Genomic DNA, 23,223 nt, shown 5'->3' with positions numbered 1-23,223 from the left:
TGTCGTTCCAATAACAACCTCTGAAGAAACTTACACCAGGGATTAATTTGTTCGGTATGATTTGTAATTATTTATATTAACGTTCCGGGATTTTTTGATTATTTTAAAAGCGATTTGTTGTTATTAGTCACAATAATAAAAATTTCAATCCATTTAAGATAATTATTTTATTCAAAACCTGTGAGTTGAAATTGAAGAAACCGTACCGTGCTACTCGTATCATTCAACAAATTGCAAAGTAATTCGCGTATTGACTAAAATATTAAACCTAACTTTTTTCTTGTAAGTTTTTTAAATAGACAGGTAGGTAGGTATTTTGATTTTATTTATAGGAAATTGTAAAATTAAAAGAAATTTCTTAAACCAAAAGATCACTTGTGAGTATAATAAATCTATAAAATTTTCATTCTATAATAATTTAATGTTAAAATATTATCCCCACTAATATTATAAAAGCGAAAGTATGTTTGTTTGTTACCTCTTCACTATTCAGCTAATCTTCTTAAAATTTGGCATACATGTTGTTTGAATTATGAAAAAGGACATAGGGTACCTTTCATCCCGGAAAAATTTACACATGTGAAGCCGCAGGCAAGAGCTAATTTTCAATAAAGGAAAAATTTTGAAGGCTTAATCACATGCGCTGCAAAGAGCAATAACAGTATTTGATTAATGATAGAATTATATCGATGAATCATTTGGCAAAATTTCAATAATTCATATTTCAATGAAATATGAATTTAATTGTAGGTAAATCAAATTAAAAGAATAATTAAAATTTACAAACAAAATATACCTTATTGTTGTTGAAATGGTCATAGTATTTACACAAAAGGGTGCATACACGTATGTGTTAACAATTGACGCCGACGTTAATTTTTCTTTTGTTCGTTTTATGTCAATAACTATTGATTGTATATACTGATTACAAAAAATATTAAATTAATTATTATTGAAGTATGTCGTATTTATAAAGATGACTCAGGGCAGATATGATTGGTGTTGATGGAAGGAGAGTCTATTTACACCCAGCCCTGGATCACGGAGGCCTTCCGATGATGATGTGGACACAGGCAGCCAAATTTTTATAAAAGTGGATCTCACATATTGAATTTATGGTTTTCCATTTTTTGAATTTGAGTTTTAGCGAAGAATAAGAAGATAACAAGGCATATTTTTTATATTAACGACGACCTCGGTGGCGCAGTGGTAAAGTGCTTGCTCTGGACCGAGAAAATATCGTTGTGTTAGTATCCCGTAACACAAGTTTCGAACTTACTTACTTATATATATATATATTTTAACCGGATGTAGATTTCTCGGAAAAAATATTCATAGGTCGCATTAAAAAAAATTCTTTCTTCTATCAGACTAACAACATAATATAGCTATGAAATAATCAATTTATGTATTAAAGTGAAACGGTCCATCCATTCTATTGTTATGTTAGGTACTGCTCGCTTAATTACATATAATTCATAGTTACTTGGACAATAACAGTCACTAATTACTAGACGAGCTCTGACACTTACCCGGGTGCTGTGTCATTATGTGCTTGTCATACATTATTAAACTCTTTTCGATCGACGGAAAAAAAAGGATTATTCAAGTTGCTTTATTTATTATTATCACGTTATCTTACATATTATATAACAGAGAGCTCTGCCTCGTCTGTCTGACTGTTTGTTATAAACTGAAAAACTACTACATGGATTTTCATGAGGTTTTTACCAATACGTAATGTGATTTCTTAGGAAATTTTTTATATATAATTTATTACGTTTTAAGCCGAGCGAAGCTCAGCGGACTGCTATGTTATGTACAAGTGGCTTGCTCGTAAACTATGTACATATGAGTTATAAAGAATTTTTTTCATTAAATTTATTTATTTATTCACACAACAATGTAAAAAAAACTTTTAAAAAGAAAAACTGAGTACAAAGTTAACATTTATTTCTATGGGTTTTTAATGTCATTGTTGTTCTTGTGGATAATAAATAGGTTAAGGCAAGTCTCATAAAATATTGAACAATAATTTGATGGGTTTGGCTATTACAACATTAAGCGACAATTGGTCGCGAATACGTAATAGTACCTACTTATTACAACCAAAAGAATATTTTTAATTTCAAAAATATTAGTGTAACATTTGAAATACATTAACCAAAATGCATTTTAAATAAATAGTAGAGCAATTTTCCCTTTCAACACGAAGTCAAACTCGTAAAGTAGAAGCAATTACTTGCAAGTCTGTGGTTTTGACTTTTGCTGAAACTAGAACATCGCTTGTGGAAAATGACCCTTATTGCTTGACATTTTGAGATATCATAATATATATCTATACATATATTAAAGGTGAAAGTGACCTATGTCTGTACTGTCTGTACTCTGTAGGAGATATTAAAGAAAAAGGGGGTATTTAAGGGACGAATAGGAGCCAAAACATTTTTTTTTCATTTATGTCCATCTGTCTGTCTGTATGTTTGTTCGTGCATCACTCAAAAAATTGGAATGTGATGTGGTTTTCACAGTTATCTAGCCCATGGTTTAACTTAAAATATGGTCTAGTTTCCGACGCGATAAGTTGCATATAACCAGAGATATTGACAATAATGAGTTATGAGCTGGGCTCCGACGCTCAACGGCTGAGGGAAAAGCCTCAAGTCATCTAGAAGCATCTGACATGGTTTTTTACAACAACTTACTAACGTAAATGTGGCTAGTCGCATAGACTTTAGCGAACTTAAACTGTCAACCAGTGTGCAGGCAAAAATTAAATTAAACATTTAAGACTCCGAAGTTGCATCCTCTCATATGCTAGAAAAAGCTGGCGATTTGAAAACGGTTGAACACACATAACTAAGAAGACTCTTGATTAAATTATCTTTTAAATATAAATAAACTAGATCAAAATCGATTGATGATAAAAGAAGACCAAGTTGTTGAAGGCCAAAGTCTGTGGCCCAACGGTAGTTCCGTGTTTTTCACACGAGTACTTATAATTTTTTGCTGTCAGTCACGAAGAAATAATACCCGTTTAAAAATCTGAACCAATATACCCACAGTCAAACTGCCAAAAATGACAAAAATCATGCATCCCTCCCAAATGTTGCATTGTTTATTTGTGCCGTCAGTCACATCTCTGCCCAGTGACTGTGTTCATATTAGTGCCTATAACTAGATATAAAACAAATGTATCGACCCACTGGACATTGAAGAAAAATGACAGTAAGGCTATTTGTTCTTTCTCCTTCCATCCTTTCGTCTTCCGATAAAAAATGGACTGAAAAAGCGGAGTATCAACTAGTGCACAGCTATAACCAAAGGCGCACATATAACACGTAAAAGGGCGGGGTTCATTTCGATTTCCCTTTAACACGTCCACTCGTCTGCCTTTGCGCCGCGTATCGTCACACAACTTTTGTCAGAAAAATGGTAATAATACGTCTCCTCTTTTTTTCGCTACTGGAGGTCTAGAGATAAATAAAATAATTATCATGCAGTAGTAAAAGTCCAATCTATATTTTTCATATGCCTAGTAAGAATTTACACGTCAGAGACAGAGTCTCGTGACGTTGTAAAGTTAGAGTGAAGTAATTATTAGAAGTAGTGGCAAGAACAACATGGAGCGTGGGAGCAAGGGATTGGTTCAAATGCCGTGTCAAATAAAGTGTTATAAAACCATGTCGGTCTTCGCTGCTCCACACTTCTGAATGCAATAGGGGATAGGCGAAGATTATATAGAGAGAGAGCACGATATTGCCGATGGCGTGGTTAATGCATGCATCTCAGTATATGGTTCAAAACGTAGCATTGTTTGTTTGCGCCGTCAGTGACATCTCCCGGTTGTATTAATTATTCCGCAACGCCGCACCCTCGTCTCTTGACCGCAACACAAATACGCAGGGGACAGAGGTGCACCTCGTGTACAAATTGAGTAACTCACAATTTACTTCTTTCTGTGTTATTTTTTCAATGAAAATATGTATGGGATTTTTTGTCATATACCTAATTATATGCCTTTTTTTCTGTCTGTCCGTTCAGGGCTGTTATAGTGAATAGACAGATATAAGGAAAGGATAAAAGGACAGGCCTTATGATGTTTTTTTTCCTATTAAAGGTTATAGCTACTGGACTATTATTGATGAGTTCTGGTACTCAGACAGGATATGAATTTTATATATTACAAAATTTATATTCTGTCTATTCAGACAGGATATGATTTTGAATGTAACTAGGATCACGCAAAGAGAGAGAAACGTTGTATTAAATATGATGTGATGATTGTGATAATACTAATTAGGGTACGGTGCATCAGTCAACTTTGGTTTTAACTTTCACCTGCTGAAAAACACAAAGTTTATCTGAACGTCAGATGCGCAGGTCAAAGTTGATTGGTACAGACCACCCTTGTATTATCATAACCATAGGCGTTTACAGGTAGCAAACGCGTCGTAATTTGTTTTGCCTCAGCGAAAATACCTGTGTGTATATTTTCGTATGAATACGATACGATGAGTAAAAAATAAAAGAGTTTAAGCTTGTTTAATTCATAAAGTTATCTGTTATATACGTAACTAGACATAGTTATATTTTGTATGGCTTTTCTGCGAATTAATTAGGTTTAACAAAGGTAAAATTTTAATGAAGCAAAAAAGCAATAGGTATAAAGGATGTCAGAAATCTACAAAAAAAACAGACATATATATCACTTCAAAATAAAATTGTTCTTTTGTATCAGTTAAAATTTATATTGTCAATAATTTTCATACATTTAGCATTTTACATTAGAAAATGTATAGCTTTTTTTATACGGATCAGTTGTCTTAAGGTAACGTTTATACTGAAGGTAAATATTTCACCTAAATTACTTAGTTAAAACGAAAACTTTTCAACGCAAAACAACCGAATAAAATAATATTAATTACGATTTAGCAAGAAGCTCTCAAAAAATTTAGTATAATAACGTTAGCTCGCTTCATTTCGACGAAACGCTCGTCAGTCTAATTAGTCGGAGTTATACTGTGTCGCCGTTACAAGCACCAATTTCATATTAATTTAACGTGCATTCCGAGTTGAAATAATTTTCATTAATATCTAACTAAAGCTGGCTTGCAAAAGTATGTAATAACGGAGGACTTCGAATACGAAATTTATTTTAATATGTACAAATTTTGAAATAATTAGGTGCTCCGTCTGTGATTCAAATTCAAAATCAAAACTTTATTCATATTTTTACTGACTTCCGAAGTGCAAGTGAAGATAAAGCGGCGCCACAAACTTCACCGCAGTCTGTTCTCCAGGAGGTCAATTAACAAGGATCTAATAATTGATTGCAAAGGTCAAGTTCTCATCAAACATATTTTAATGAATTATAGCAGTGCCAAAATATCTTCGCGTCGATATTCGCTATACTATCGATAATACATCAATAGATGCTTCATTGGGAGCTATCATTACTATCGATATTGATCTAATTTAATGTTGAGGTGAACTGCCGATAGTTCGGCATAACTATTGGTAAGTATACTTGAGCTTACCTGCTTGCGTGCGCATGTCCCTGGACACAATGGCGCCGTGCGCGTTGTGTGCGCGGCAACGGTATACCGTCGCGTGGATGTCTGGACGGTACTGTATCGCCGCGAACGGTAACAACACTAGTGTCCCGTTGTCCAGGACTTGTCTGAAATAAAAATAGAATTTAGAAATTTTCATTTATCGTGAAAATTCTTTTAAGTTGTTAAAATTTGTGAGTAGAAGGGTGTACACTCACGACTTACGAGAAACAATGTAGAATAATTTTTGTACATATTATCAATAACGTTACACAAATCAGGAAGGATTTGATTTGATTGACGACCTCGGTGGCGCAGTGGTAAAGTGCCAGGGGATCGAAACTCTCGGTTCGATTCCCGGTCAGGTCATGATGGAAAATGATCTTTTCTGATTGGCCCGGGTCTTGGATGTTTATCTATATATATCTATAAGTGCGCAGAATTTATGTCAATTTGGCATTTAATTCTTTGAAAATTCAGTTTTTTTCCTGTCCCGTGGAAATCGCCTTAATTTTGTAAATGTTTAATGAGATGAAAGAATCAGAACACGGGTGAATTTATTTTATTTATCTCATTAAAAAAGTTGTATAACTTTTTTAGTCAGCAATAAATAAAAAGTATTGTGAAATAATCAATTTCACATTACAAATTGTCGATGGGAATTTTTATAGCTGTCCGTGTGAAATAATATTCAAATTAAGAATACAATAATTTTATTTCTGTAAGCCATACCATGAATATTGCTTATTTGAATAAAACATTTTTGACTTTTTGCGCCTAAAGTACAAAAACAGCTAAAGCCAACGCAGTCGATTCTCGTGGAATTATTCCCGGGTTCGGCTTTAATTTCCTCTGGAGGGCAAAAAGATGAGACAGGATAAGGTGGAGTACTCACGGAGGGGCGGAGAGGGCTAAAAGATATAATACTTTCCATTAAAAATAAAAGTTATTGTACATGTCATTTCCTTATATTAAATTGCCAAAGTAAATAAAAATGCACCCTAACTGTTGCCCTAAATATGAGAATTTCTTACAGTAACTTGAAATCCCATTCATTTTGAAGGTTAATGAGATAAATCTAGGTAGTTAAAAATACGAAATCTTAGTTGAGAATGAATTAATTTAAATTGATATTCTAACGGAATAATAGGCAAACGGTAGTAACTACAAACACACACTAATAATAATACGAACACAGGAATAATTCCGCGAATATCGACTGCATTGGCTTTTCATCTTTCCAGAATTGAGGCGCAAAAATTTAATAATGTTTTATTCAAATAAGCAATATTCATAGTATGGCTCACAGAAATAAAGTACATACTTTACTACCGTTTGTCTATTATTCTGTGCTCAGAATATCAATTTAAATTCATTCATTCTAAACTAAGATTTCGTATTTTTAACTACCGAGATTTATCTCATTACTTATCACATGGTAAGTAAACGAGAAAGCTTGCTCGAGACGGTAAGCAAATATAGCAGTATATGGACACCGAAAAGCCAACAAGAGTTATTGATACGTTGTCGTTTTTTTAACAAAGTCATAAACTAATTTCTTGAATGCCCAGTGTCGAGTTAATTTATAGGAACTAATCGATTAATGATAAATAATGGGTATTAAATTCAAGTTAATGAGTGAGAACTCAGCTTTATACTTGAATCGTATGCTTTTTGCGGTAAAAAAAACGGAAAAATCTTCGTAATTGGCGCTCGGAGCTACGACGCGGCATCCCCGGGAGAGACGAGTAAGGGAACCGGTGCATACATTAGCCGGGTTCTGTGGGATTGCCCCGGAGGCTGGTCAAAGCTGAATAAGGCTTGTATTTACCCTCACTATGAGAAATGCGCTCTATTATTCTTTCAGAAATAAGGAGTTGAAATCCCTAAAATGTATTATCAATTTTATAATATTTATAACCTAATCTATGTATCTAGGGGAACTGAATTCACTGATTATTTCATTTCATCTACCAGTTTGGATGAGACACCAAAAAAAATTTCGGTGAAGAATGTCTGTCTGTGCTATTGTAGCGGACCGTTCAGTTTTAATGTTTATGTAAGTAAAACGAACTAACAAAAAAGGTAACAAACTTCGAAATAAAACATTTAACAGACTAAAACATTGAAATTATCAGAATTTTAGCCGCAACGTGGCTACGATAAAAAGGAAATTGCAAAAATTGCTCTCTTTGATTATAATTGATTTAAAATTAGATGAACGAATCTGTTTGCAGAATTTCCGGGGCAATTTTCTTGGGTTTTTCTATGAAATTTAATAACTGAACAAGGTAATTTTATTTCAGTTAGGCTTTAAGAGATTTTCTTTATATCACTATTGAGCGTATAAAGATAGGGATATGGGTAGATTGTGTTGTCATTTAAGCCAAAAGCCTTTTTGTGTGTTTGCATCACATTTTAGAATATGATTTCAACTTAATTTGAATTTGTTGGAATAAATTTGACTCCTATGCAAAAATAAGCTGTTAAAATTTGTGAGTAGAAGGGTGTACACTCACGACTCACGAGAAACAATGTAGAATAATTTTTGTACATATTATCAATAACGTTACACAAATCTGAAAGGATTTGATTTGATTGACGACCTCGGTGGTGCCGTGGTAAAGTGCCAGGGGATCGAACCTCTCGGTTCGATTCCCGGTCAGGTCATGATGGAAAATGATCTTTTCTGATTGGCCCGGGTCTTGGATGTTTATCTATATATGTACTTGTTATATAATATAGTATCGTTGAGTTAGTATCCACAAGTTTCGAACTTACATTGGTGCTAGCTCAATCTGTGTCATATTCATATTCATTTACTATTTTGATGATCTTGTTGAAATTATATATCTAAGTATATAAGTTTATATATCTATCTCTATCTAATTCCATGCATATCCTTTCCGTGTTATTTTGTTAACATACAATACAACTGCTGGTGAGTGTTCAGAGCACTCCTAGTTCCAACTCTCGCGTCCTCCCACTGCCGGCGGACTTAGCCAGTTAACATTCACTTTACCCTATTGTATCTGGATGTTTTCTTCTTTCACACTACCCTAGCAATACTTTGTGACTTTCAAACGTTAAAATAAATACGTTATTTCTTTATCTACCTTAAAAATATATAAATTTTGCCTTATATCAATCGTGATTTATAACGACATCAGGAAATTGAAAATATTTTTAATATTCAACAGTTATGGTAGAATATAGAACAGAACCTGTCGTAGCTGATGAATGGATTTAGATCGAAATAATTAAAAGGAAAGGTAATAGTGTAATTCATAATCCGAATTTTCCCAGTAATTAAGCAATAAGGCTCGTGTACGTTATACATAGGCACTAGCGTTACCATCATATATTAATTTCTTTCATCTATAACATAATTATTTCTAATAAATGAAATAATAATAAATTATTATTTCTAATAAATAAAATAAATTTTGAAAAGGGGGATGGTGGCGGTAAACTTAATTTACCGCCACCATCGTCAATAGGTGATGTATGTAAGTGTGCGGTTAGATACTATCTTAAACACACTTTATTGACTTAAGTATAATGTGCTCAGTAAGTGCTCAACAGCTTATGTCGCTCTGTATTATAATTCAAAGTAAGTTTCATCTCGAAATATCACAAATAGCGCTCCGACGCAGTCTTTCAATATTTCATTCAACTACACTACATTTTTGTAAGTTCTACCCCGGAAACCGATCCCAAGAGATCCGGCGAGCGGGTCACTGACCTCAGCAACTTTCAACTGTTTCAATTGCACAGGTCCTCGATTCTGCTAACGTTGAGTCATAATCGTTTCTCAATAGTAGTTTACCGTGCCACTACTGATAACGCGTCTAGTCGTGTCACGGTCAAACCTTGTTATCATACTTCTTTTCCTTTATCGCATCGACTTATTGGAATATAAAATATATGTTGGAATAAACATTTGTAACGACCAGCGCTTATTTGTTACCTTCATTAAGTCCCCCAAGACGATAGATGCACTAACTAGGGCAAAAAGGCAATTACAAAGACAATCAAGCAAGTGAAGCATTGATATTACCGTAGCACTACTCGTGCCGCTGTTAAAAATAAATTTACCTAGTTGTTCTTCTTATGTCGGTGCCATTACGTAGAAGTTACGTACGCAAAGACTTTTGGTGATGATGTTGGAGCGAGTTCGCCATCCAAATTTCACACACTAGTTGACTCTTCTCACGTTATTTGGATTTATTTTGTAGTTAATAAATGAACAACTAGTGATTTGTCGATTATTGGTAATAAATACAATATGCTAGTCGATGTTGCCACAATATTAATAAGTACAAAAAATATACACACATAAAAACAAAGGTGGACTTTTCGATAGCAGAATTGACGCCCTGGTTCTCCTATAAAGATTACTAAGGAAAATTCTCTGTGAAAAATGCTGGTCCAAAGAGAATGGCTGATTTTCTGCAGATTTAAGTTGACAATGATATCAAGCGGCTGTGGTTTTCATAGCAGAGAGATGATATCGGTAAACATTGTTTCACCCGTGTACCCCTAAATTGTCTATAGAACCAAAATTCTAATAGTTTTTACGGTAGCTGAATTAGTAAAAGTAAATTTATAGTTGATTGAATCAGTTTACTTTAACGTTAACTTTAACCTGTTCAGAAAAAAGACCTACGGCATTTTGTTTAAACATTGGCGGAACGCATGTTAAAGTCAACGTCAAAGTTGACGTATGTTATTGAAATTTCAGACTAAAATTTGGAACACTGATTATAAAAAAATAAAAAATGATAAAATCCAATGAATCTTGTCTAGCTTAATTATTATTTTCATTAAGTCCATTAAATCTTGAAACAAAAATGAACCCATTGATAATACGAGCCAACATACATGCCAATACAGAAACATGTATTATATATATATAATAGGAATATCTTCCATTCATAGACACGCGTGTATAAGACACGCCACGTTGTGCAAGAGTTGAAAAGCTATTGTTCTCAAATACAATACGAAATTACATTGTCCATGTTCGGAAGCAGAATAATATTTACGATATAAATATGAATAGAAACAAAAGAAAGGCAACTGGATATTTTTTTATTGTGATGAAACTATGCGGAAATAATCGGATTGCAACGTTTGTGGAGATTTTGATTAATGATTGAAAAAATATCAAATCATTCGCGATTATGTGCAAAGTGAAATAAAACAAGTGAACAATTTTATTATTATGGCATAACATTCAATTCAAATATTCAAGTTATTGACAGTTTATTTACGGATTTATTTTTCAAATTCATATGTGATGTTGACATGTATTTAAGAAGCTTTCAAGCTTATTTTTTATGTCATTTCGGTAACAAGACTTGACTGCAAGCTTTCTAGGAATACCTACTTTGTAAAATCGTGCTTATTTTATTTCCATTGAACGTTATTACTTTTTAAAAATAACTTTGGTCTTGTAATATTATTTGTAATACTTTATTATTAAAGGTACAGACTGAGAATAGGTTGCTATCTATTTTTTTATATCAACCGAGCGAACGAACGGCCGGTATTATTCATATAAAATTAAAAAAATAGCACAGTTCCAAATTAAAACTTTAACTACTTAATTTCTTGGCATACATGAAAATGACGTAAATGTTACCACTTTTAATCTGCATACAGAAATGTTGTTAACATTTATGGGTGTGTCGTTCCATCGCCACAGTTTATGTGCCCGCCGTGGCACTAAACAACGACCATGAATCATTCGCGGCGAGAGCCACAGGAAAACTGTGTACAAATGTTTATTTTATTTTCACAATTGCTTACATTCTTTCACGTCCATCAATTAATGAATATATGCAAACAAAAAGTAATTAATAAGATGTGTTGTACATTATTAAATTTATTATTAAACTAAGGTAAAAATAAAAATTTTAGTTCAGCCAGGATTGGGTGGTGCAGGTGTACGAGGAGTGAGAGAATTGAAATGGGATAAGAGATGAAGAAGAAGAGCTGAACGTTAATGTAAAACTAAAAATATTGTATACCTACTGTATTCAAAAGGATCGAGTGTCTCTTTGACACTAAAGCGGATTCTTGGAAGCATGTTTTTATATTAAAGCACTTTGAAAACGTTTATTTGCAGTATTTTCTGTGAATTCCAGTATGCTTTGCTTACTGTTTGCGATGAGCTTTCACTAGAAACGAAAAAATATTGGTTTATTATATCTAGTCTAGTCAATTACCTCCAGGTTGTGTTTTGTCTTTTTTGAGTGCGCTTCTCATCGAAAACGGCCATCACGACTATCCAAATTTTTGAAGCTGCTATACGGGAGAGCGAAATTAGTATCTTAGATTCTTCAGCCAAATACAACGTTAGGGCTGGCCGTCCCTACTCCCAACACGTAGAGATGAAGTATGAGCCTTGATCTACAGCGCGGTCTCAGACCAAAAAGACGCAAACATTATAAAAACTTACGATACTTAACTACACATACAACGTTACACTTTCATATTTAAACTTTTCATAACTATTAAGATAGTTTGTCCTCAATACCTTTATTAAGATAGTTTGTCCTCAATAAGACAATAAAAAGATATTTTAAGTACATATTTGTGAAGTAGATCGATTTACTAAGCAAATTGATAGTTCGATTCGCATGTCTAAATAGTTGTAATACATTAGTTTCCGTGATTAGTTCGTGTTTGATTTGAAATAGATGGCGACATATCGGAGCTGTAGTTTAATGGCATTCACCAGTTTACAGGATTTGGTATTTTATCGTCAACATAATAAGGGTGAAAATCAAGAGAAGCGGTGCGTTTTACCGAAATACTGCACAAATTACACTAGTGCTAAAGGAAACCATAACAACTATGTGTGTTTGTTTGTTAATTACGCCTTAATCGAATTCAGGTGAAACTTGGAATACAGATATTAACAGAAGTGGCATAGATTTGTTATAAAATGAATGATTATTAATTCAAAAACAGTCTCCGGCCCTGTAATGGCAAATGACTCTCTCCCATTCCCTTTGTTTAAACGAAAATCATTTTAAAGTATGAAGTTCTATGTAACACGAAATTGTTGGTCAACGAATATTTAACCAGTTTTACTCCAATAGACATAAGATTCCAAAAACATATGAGCAGAAAATTCACAAATAAATATACGGTCCATTCGCAGAAGCACTCCATAAAATAACTTTTTATCGAGTGAAGCCCTCGCCTCGCCAAGACAATTTGACAAAGCCCTTCATCCCTCAGAATTATGTTTTCTTAAATGAGAAAATGAACGACAAAAATTTATGTGCGAAGTTATACGCCCGTCTTAAACTTTTGTTTTCTGCCCAAATGAGATTCAAACTTCTTGCGATTATTGAGGCTTCTTGTTCTATATTTGAATGCCGTACTTTTATTTACGAGATTCTTATATCTCGGAGTCTGTTCTCACGACATAGCAATTTAATCAGCCAATGAAAACGATTGTTATAGGAAATAAAATCTCCTTTAACAGCGGCCGACAACTGGCGGCGACAACTGGCGGCGACAACTGGCGGCAACAACTGGCAGCGACAACTGGCGGCGACAACTGGCGGACAACCGATAGGTACGAGGACATCTTTGGTCAAACAATTTTTTTTGCAAAGCCTTCTTCATATTTTTTCAGTAACAGGCTAAAGTCCATAGGACTTAAATGAGTTATTTTTAAAGACACGAGTAGATGGATAACGAGTTGTAGACGGCATGACCATTGTTACATAGGATTATCGTATATCGATATACGATAATCCTATGTAACAATTCGTCAACAATTGGTTACCCGGGGCTACGCTCCCGTGAGAATTTTGAGATAAAAAATAGCATAGAAATACGATCCAGTGATTTTTGAATTTATTCTATAGTATAGATGTATTTTGATGTTTAATACACCAAGTTGTAACAAGTATTAGAATGTGTAAACGGACAGAACACCAATTTAGCGAGAATCAACATATTATGCAAAAGATATACCTACTTGTATTTAATTTCCCGGTAATCGTTTAATAATTGATACAAATGAACTAGACCCTTCATGGGTCCATGGTTACATCCACATTGTTACAAAGAACCATGAAGTTACAAAGGATAAGTCGAGCAGAAATTTGCAGGTTGGGAATAAAAACAATAATTATCCTATAAGCAATATCTTTCGTTGCCTCTTCAAGGATCGTGCTTGGTCCAAGTTTTGCGTTAATTCAGTAGGCTTATGCCCTCGTCTCCAATCACGGCAAAAGGAGTCTATGTCACTCTCCACCTTTCTATCTCTATATAAAAACATTATAATTGATTGATCCGTTTTAACTTTGAAGAAGAACAAAAAATCACTTTCACAATGGAATTCAAATTCATCAATTAGCAAAAAATTGCATTTTTGACGACAGAAATCCGTGTTAAATGGATACAAAATTGAATCGCGTATTATTTATATTAAAAAAAATGTTCTTGTTGTTACCGCTACCTCTTGTGCTAACACCACAAGTCGTCCCTCTAGAAATTTTCGCGGGCCAGTGCTCAAAGGGTGGGATCATTACGAGGTTCCCGAGGGCTACAGTCTGTGTGCCGCTTCTCGGAAAGTGTTTTAAATTCCCGCTCTGAATTGAAACTGAAGGGTATGAATTTTGAAAGGTTACTTAGAAAGTCAGGAATTAAAATACACCTATGATTATAGCAGCAACTGAATTTTAACTGACAAAAGGGAAAAGTGGCGGGAACTGAAGGAGACCATATATTTTGTTGAACGAGGTTGAATTACTTATTAACTTAGATTAATAAAAGATTACATACTCGTAACTGTACATAAAAAAAATATCTATCAAATTATTGGTTAGGTATCGATTACTTAATCTTCTAGTATGAATATTATATTAGTATAGGGTGAGGTCGCAACCAGGAATACGTCACAAGAATGACACTTGTTTAGTATAGTATAATTATTCTTTACTCACTTATGATAATATACATCACTTATGGACGTCAAAAGTGCACATAAAACTAAGTCTACTGACGACTTCTAAAGCGCAGGAAGAGACAATTAAATTCACTGCAGCTTTTCTTTCAAATACGTTAACTAGCAATGTATGGTATAGTAAGATATATCGGAAAACTTACAAGTTTTTTTTAAATAAGAAACCTAGAAATAGCAGCGATTCCACACAATTTTAAACTCTCATCCCAATTGTTTAGGTATTTACGATATCGGGCGAGCAAGCAATTAAACTTTAACAGAGTTTCAAAAACTTTTATTTTCGGTTCAGAAATTAATGAATAAATAATTACTTAATTTTCAGTTGTTTCGGAATCGGATTAGGAAAGTGTCTTGGAGCTTGAAAGAAGATTGCCTTTTAGTTGACTGTACCTATCTTATTTTATGTAAATATACCGTCCAATAACACTTTATTGCCCAAATTAGTTACATAGTTATACGTATGTTATAAATACTCTCTATTATAAAATAAATTGTGTAAAAGGCGGCCTAAAATAGCATTTTTTTTTCAGAGAACTATTCGAAAAATTGCTAGAGACGATAAAAATATAATAACAGGGGTTGAATTAAATTGAAAATAGTTACAAATATCAAATATGAAAAACGATCTATGGATCGTGAAGCATTACTTTTGTTTCTGGGGCAACTTATCTTTCTGTTAGGTACGAAACCTGGAATGGAAAGATAAGGGACCTTTCTTTATGCTACATCTCTGGCTTGTATTATCATCATCCATCTCACTCTGGCAAAGTTCTCCAGATATTACTGGCATTTATCAAGGAAGTCCTCGCCGTCACTCGCTGTTGAATTAAACTCAATGCTTACCATTTCACGTGTTTACATCGTGGCCCTGAAAATATATGTCTCACAGACGTGAACTATATTACAACTATTCAAGAAGACAATAATTGTCAATGTTAAAGTATTTAAAGCTTAAGTTTTACCTTTTACATTGTTATACTTTTTACAACAGCAAATAACATTTTTTAAAAATCATAAAATAGCATAAATTGATAACATAAATATTTGTTGATTGATTAAAAAAATTCATAAAATAGCATAAATTGATAAATATTTGTTGATTGATTTGACTAATTAAAGGTTACGGTTATACACAAGTTATAAAGGTTGATGAAATTCAAATGTAAAAATAAAAATAAGCGAAGTTAAAAATGACATTATAGTAGAGGATGTCAGAATCGGGCCAAGATATTACGGGCCAGGAAGCAAATAAACAACTTCATCTCTTTTTTGTATGGACAGCGTTTACATTTTGGCTTTGTTTCATACAATACTTTGTATTTTTGCCTTATATGTTTCATCATTGGGAAAATACGATCTTCAAATATTGGGTTCCTAAAATGGGAATTCATGTTTATTTTTTTTTTAATTTTAAGGAAGATTATCGAAAAAATTCAAATTTTATGTGAGTTTTATGTCAGAAATTAACAAATAACCTAGTTGCTGCTGTTAGTCAAGACTATCTTTTCTGGCAATCCCATAGAACTGAACTCCCAGGACACTAGTTAATGTAATAAAGTGTACATCTTACTTTGTATTATACTCAACCACAGACGAAATCCTCCGGGATCTCAGTCCAGAAATAACATATTTATGGTCTTATTACATGCGAGTGTACTGCTCGTATAAATAAGTGATGAAGCCACAAACTCCAAGTCTCGCTGAATTTGTACCATAGACTAATCGATCGAGAACACTTGAATTCAAAGGTGTGATTTACATAGAATTAGAGCATGAATTATATCGTTTTACGTTTTTTTATCTCTCAAGATTATCATATTTCACATTGGTCTACGACTAAGGTTGACGCGTCGGAGATCCTTGCTCGATCGGGGTTGCTAGATAAACCCTCAACTAAAAAATTTGATGATGATTTTGTAGAACTACTGATAAAATACTCTTTTCATTTGAAAAGATCTAGTGCTCTTGTATTTTTTGGAATAGGAGCAAGAGGACTATATATTTTTTTTCGAATTACATACAGTCAACAACTTGAAAGCGATCTATTCTCGAACAGAACATAATAAAATAAGTAACACATGAGTAAGAGACGACAGAAATTGTTAACCGCGCAATGTTTAAGCATTCGTCTGAGTATCTGCATCTGTCCGAGTTCGGCGATCGCGTGTAGCCTGCATAAGACAATCAGTCAACTTTATGCCCTTATTATGCTGTGTTGTATAAATATGTAATGAGCCAAGCTCAGCATTGGCCAGGGTTGTAACCGCAGTCGTAAATCTCGTGTGACGTTTGATTTGTCCGGGCCGGGCCGAGAAAACGATCAATTCATGTACATACTTACTAAATGAAGCTATGTTCATATTAAAATAGAAATCCACCTGTCGGGTTTGTCTGTCTGTATGAACGAGATGAGCTCGAAATTACTGAACGAAGTACGACGTATGAGGAAGGTTTAGGTGTGTAATTTATTATGATTTCACCCGAGCGCAGCCGGGATGGGCCACTAGCTTATGTAGTATAGGCTATTTTTGTCTATTAAAGAAATACTTGATGTATAAGACAGACCAGGTAATGTAAAATTTTGTGTAAAAGTCTTAAAGAGTTTAAAAAAATATATTTATTGAAAAAAAAACTGGCTTCGTTACGTGAAGGAAGTTACTTTAGCCGGCGGTGTACGTATTATTAACAAAAAATCTGTGATTTTAAAGCCAGGGCTAGTATATAATTTTTTAACAATATATTCCTATTTGTGATATATGTATTAATAGGTACGTCCCTGGGCTTTCCTCCCGTGGGTACTTCGGGATAAAAAGTAACCTATGTTATTCCAGGCTATATTCTACCTTTGTACCAAATTTTATAATTGCGTGAAAGAGTAACAAACAAACATTAAGCTCACAAACTTTCCCATTTACAATATTAGTAAGACTAGTTATAATATACACAAAATATACTCGCTAATGCTGCTCCCAGTGGGATACATCTTGCATATTCATGTTGAATAACACTAGATATTATGACAATGCCACCTCGAGCTTCCTGTCTTTACATATTCATGTTAAATGTGTAACGTGTATGAAATGATAGATTATGTTATATAATATAGAATTAGTATAATTACGTAATGAATGAATAAATATTGAATTAGTAAATTAATTATTGTGAAGAGAATGTAATGAGTTTTTTAATGAATTGCACCATGTTACGTCAGTTTTGAAATTTAATATAATTATTTTTGAGAAATATTGTAAAACCATATTCATACTTAATCCGCACTTCATTTTATTTATAACTGTTCTATAAAAGTGCAAGTCTGTCTGACTTTGATTTGGATTAAATTTAGAATAAAAAAAAATGTTACCGCGGGCGAAGCTACGAGCCACAGCCGGTTCAAAATTCAAAAATTCAAATTCAAAAAATCTTTATTTATCTCCACAATTTTTCTAGAACAATGTTCCTAAATATAATTAATACAAAGCAATATCATGAATACGAAATACTATTGTGAGAGACTGTGTCTGAACTAAGCAGAGCCTGCATCTCAGAACACCAGCCTCTCCTCACTAGGAGTAGGAAGGACAACTAAACTTGTCTAAATATTTACAATATTTGTTATTATTATGAATTAAATGTAAGTTTCATACAAAAATATGTAAATAAATATAAATATGCTATAACAGTATATACTGAATATAGATAAAATATGTTTGTTATAAATATAAATTACGAAATATATCAACTCGAGTGTTCTCCATTGTCGTCGGAATTGGATATCGTTTGAATAAGCGAGTAACGGCCCCGCAACCCACAAGCGACGCAAATGTATGCAGTCCTCAAAATTCTCTTTATTTTTTGTTATTTGATATGGAACATGGAAACGATATTGGCAATATTATGTAATTTAATTGGTTTGTTTGCATAACATTGTTACAGTTAAACTTTTTCGTTCTTCCGGATTTTTCCAAAATATTTTTACATCTCTGGATTTCAAGCGCAATATCTACGCAATATCTACAAATGAATGGCAAAAGTCTATGTAATGTGTACGAAATTCCATTAGCATATACGAGCGTGTATGTTTTTCTGCTTGGTGGTATACAATAATAATAATCAAATATGTTATATTGTAAGGTCATGAGTCGACGTTCTGAAATTAATTATGTGTTCTTTCATAAAATATTATGACCTAAAATTGTTGAATTTTCTAAATAAATAATGTACTATGTAAATACACAGCTACCAAAAGATCCCAAACTGTATCTTGATAAGTTACCGGAAAAACGGAATAATTGATAATAAACAATATTAGCCTTAAGAATATTCAACGGGTAAATATTATATTAATGAGGTCAGAATTTTGTATAGCTGCCTACTTTGTATCACAATACAGAGTAACAAGACAACAAGGGTGGGTTGCAACAACAACTATGACGTTAACTTTAACGTACGCAGAAAAACGCAAAGTAGCCATTTTGTCTAAACGTCAACGACGCCCGGCTGCCTGCTTGGCGTCACAGCCCTGAATAAAACCATGAATATGCATAAGAGAATGAGAGAATTCGTTTTAATATTTGGATGCTAAATCTAATAACATCGATTGTGTTTTATATTTTTTTTCCAAAAGCAGTTCTTGATCGATGTTATCATAACCCTAGATAGTTATATCTAGGGTTATGGTATAGTTATATATAGGGTTATGATTATAAATCCGGTGTAGTTATATAGTGTAGTGATTTTTAAGTTGGAGCAAACGAGCCAGACAAAAATACCGTTGTTGTGCGCAAGTTAAAGTTAACGTCAAAATTGACAAAACGTCAAAGTTACCAATCCTTAGTATATATCTATACCAGCTTTCCAGATCTCTCTAAGGGGAATTCATCAGCTTTCAATTTTATTTTTATCGTCTAAATTCAGAACGCAACCGAAACGCGTATTAAATCTCGTAGATTGGCGCAATCGGAGCGTTTCATTAAAAATGCGGGCGTGATTCGGGTTAATTTTCAATATTCCTCACGTAATCTAATCTTCCTTACATTTTGTTATCCAAAAATGTCACGGTATTTTTCATAGCTAGTACGGTTGTTGAGGAATGTGTTAGTTATCTATTTTTTATATTATGTTTAGCTCTGAACATACGAAAACAATATTAAATGATTTTATATTTAAATGGCAACCACCAATAACTTTGTTTGCGTTAACTAAATCTACAACACAACAATCTACAACTTCTTTTATCTTTATAATAATAGTAAATAAAATAATAGAAGTAGGTCATTAATTGCATGGTAAGTCAAGAGCTGTCGGTCTACGAGTTCTTTGGTACTGGTAACATTTCAGGAATCTCTACTTGTAGTACAAGAGTAGAGGGCTAACAATCTCAAGGCAAATCTGTGATCCATTGGACAGACACCTTCAATAGTGACCCATTCATCCATATCCAGTGCAACAGGAATGCAAGCAACAGACAAGTGGAGAGTCATTGCGACGACGTCGAACGGACGCGGGCAGTGCAGAAAATATGCCTGTCTAGAGTGACTGTCTACAACGAATGAACGCTGAACAATGAATGTTTTTACAATGTAGGTACATATTTAGTATACCTATCTATTATGAGAAAACATACTAACAATTTTAAATAAAATGAAAAATTATTTTTTAATTACGAATTATATTCGACTTACAAATAAAAAATTCAAAGCGTGTTCAACGTCAGCTATAAAACTTTAAATGTTTAAAGCAAAAGTTGCGCACTTGGCAACTTCGCCGACGATACTACAAAAAATACATAATGCTCCCTCGAGAGCATGCAATAATACGCTGCTCTGAGTTAAGAGGACATTCACCGAAGTGAAGAGTGACGCAACGTTTCTATTTCACAATCCTTACAATAAAAGTGCGCCTGTCTATACTATGAACGCGATAAACTCAAAAAGAACCGGACGGATCTTTGTACAGTTTTCACCAATAGACCGGTGATTCCTAAGAAAGGTTTATTTTAACCATCATCAAGTCTCATTTAATACATTTTACGATTAATAAGTGTCACAAATTTTACGTATATTGAATTTATCCGATACAAGCCACAGGGACGACACATAACAAACTTTACTCAAACACTCGAAGAGCAAGTTCGAATGCAGTTCCAAGAAAGTAGATACAAGCAATGGTTATTCCTTCTTCAGCGACTTGCAATGGAATTATTATTCTCATGGGAATATTTTTCATAAACTTAAACGTGTATTATATTTTTCATAAACTTAAACGTGTATTATGTTGGCGTAAACTCGGCAAGGAACAATTATGAAAAAACAAATATTATGTTCATTACTCTGTGCATCACATCTTGGTTTACTGTTAAAAAAAATTCACACTTTAACCGCCTTTAACATGGTTTTGTAACAAAGTTCATTATATGCCTAGTTAAAACCGCGATGTCTAAACAGATTCGCGTACCTGTACAATTTTCGCAAATTCTTAACGCGGCTTGCGGCAGTGAGTCTATTTGGGGATAATGCTCCAGTTATACCTATTTGCGAACACCACGATTGAGAATGTCGCAATAACGAAAGAAAGCTTACAATGCTTTGCGGTGTCTGTAAAACATCCACATTAATAGCTTTGGTAATAATGCTAGCGTCAGTTGATAATATATCATTTAGTCACAGAAAACCCACATAAAACAACATATCATATTTAAGTCTTGTAATAAGATTACGATAACCTGGAAATGTATCTGAATATTATAAAAATGCGAAAGCTCGTTCCCATTACTTAACGCAATTAGAAGAAAATCATTAGTAGGCAAAAAATAAAGCTCAGCTCCTTGTAAAAGTTTGGGACTCAACGGGAGCTTCGGGATTAAAAGTCTTTGTGATGCTTTAAGCTTGATGTAATGACAAGAATTTAAATGAATGAATTAGTAAGGTTATCAAGATGTTAGCAGTAAAAAATGGAATGTATTTTTGAAATAATATTTCTTCATGTTTTAAAGTTAAATATAAGTCAGTAAAAAATAATTTCAGACACAACGATACTTCAACATCTCCTATCAGTGCAGTATACACAAAAGCCACCCACTCAAAAACCTACAAGTTGAGGTTCATGCTGGGTGAGTAGATCTGCAGTTGAGTTTACACGGAACATAAAATGCACGCGTCATTTTTTCTATAATATCAGTTGTGGATATAAACTGAATATACTAAGAGCAAATGTTTGAGTTTTAAAAAAAGTAATATGAGAATTGAAGTCAAAACGAGGAACATTTATTCAGAAATTAACCTTTATAGGCATTTTATTTGCATCATAATTCTGTATTCAATAGTATTTTTTAAAGCTACAAATGCATTTCGGACCGGCCACTGCTTAAAAATTACGGAAAGAAACACATTTAAGCAGAGCTGGTCCTCAACCGTTTACGAGAGATAATATGAGGTCATATCTTTCAGTTAGTGTTTTTAAGTTCACATGTTGTACATGTGAATAAACCTGTGTGTAATCTGTGATATGTGTGAGAAATTGGTCAGGTTTTCTATAATGTGAGGTTTACGATACAAGTAGACATGTGATTGGTAAAGGAGTTAAATATATGTCACACTAATATAATTTGTATGCACTCAACGAGAGGTAAGAAAGACGCAGAGGCGTGCGCTTATTTAGATTCACGAAGGGAGTACGACAGACACTTTGAATCCTTTCCTATCCTTTGTATACTCCTCCCTAGGGTACAGGAAGGGACCTTTCATCCAGAAAGCGGACTGGACTCGGGGGATATATTAACAGGAAGCGAGATTGCGGAAAATTTACCTTTTTTGTTTAACTTTCTAATACTATTTCAGGAATTAGAAGAAAAAGAATTTACATTTTTTTTTTCTAATTATATTTAATTAATTAGTCTTTTTGACAAAGATATATATATCTGATTTCGTAATATTATAACTTAATCTATTAAACAGATCAATCAAAAGGTTAAAGAAACGACTAATATTGTAAAAGTTATTGTAATATTATTGTAAAACTTATTAAAACTTTTCGACGTAAAACGGTGGATTGAAAATAATACATTTTATGACAACATAGCTTAAATGAGTTTCTTCCGGCATTGAAAATACTCATCGACAAGAACCTCATTCTTAAATTGATTGATGATGACAGGATTTATATTTATTCGAAATTGCGAAATACACCAAAACCGATAGCAAAAAATGCAATCTACGTAGAATACAGCACTGCATTTCAAACAACAATAAACTTTGCACTATCGCTCAGTGCAATTCAAAAAGTGAACAATGCTTTTTGTCGTAATCCAATATGGCCGAACACAGCTGAAAATAAGAGAAGCATCGATTTTGTGGTGCAATTTCTAAAATTAGAACATTTTTCATTGATCTCTTTATAACTATTTTTACATATTTGCTTCAAATAATAAAGTTTATTGACTCAAAAGTGTATAATATATGGTGTCTGACAGTTTACTTTTGGGACACGACATTTTTTAAAAGACAGCATGCAAGATACAAAGATAGAAAAGTACTTGTAATCCGTTCAACGGTTTTGGAGATATGAGGTAATAAAGAAAATCACATACAATGAAACGCGCATAAAACAATACTCTTCCTTTGCAGTAGAGTAAAAAGAATTGCATGGAATTCATTCCCAATATCCGAGGGAGGAAAT

At 33.4% G+C, this 23,223-nt stretch overlaps 1 protein-coding gene across 4 annotated transcripts in view; it reads right to left on the bottom strand.

The window, feature by feature from the left end:
• Positions 1 to 23,223, bottom strand: part of LOC128674921 (cell adhesion molecule Dscam1-like) — a 133,098-nt gene that overhangs the window by 74,037 nt on the left and 35,838 nt on the right. For all 4 annotated transcript variants that reach the window (XR_008405213.2, XM_053753924.2, XM_053753942.2 and 1 more), the window contains exon 4: positions 5,541 to 5,683. Coding sequence is in view for 3 of the 4 variants with exons in the window: in XM_053753924.2 (XP_053609899.1) it covers positions 5,541 to 5,683 (143 nt within the window). In the remaining variant the exon portion in view is untranslated. The remainder of the gene's footprint in view (positions 1 to 5,540; positions 5,684 to 23,223) is intronic.

This window comes from Plodia interpunctella, chromosome 2 (genome assembly GCF_027563975.2).
Source record: "Plodia interpunctella isolate USDA-ARS_2022_Savannah chromosome 2, ilPloInte3.2, whole genome shotgun sequence".
Classification (NCBI taxonomy): domain Eukaryota; kingdom Metazoa; phylum Arthropoda; class Insecta; order Lepidoptera; family Pyralidae; genus Plodia; species Plodia interpunctella.
This window is presented reverse-complemented; position numbering and strand designations above follow the sequence as displayed.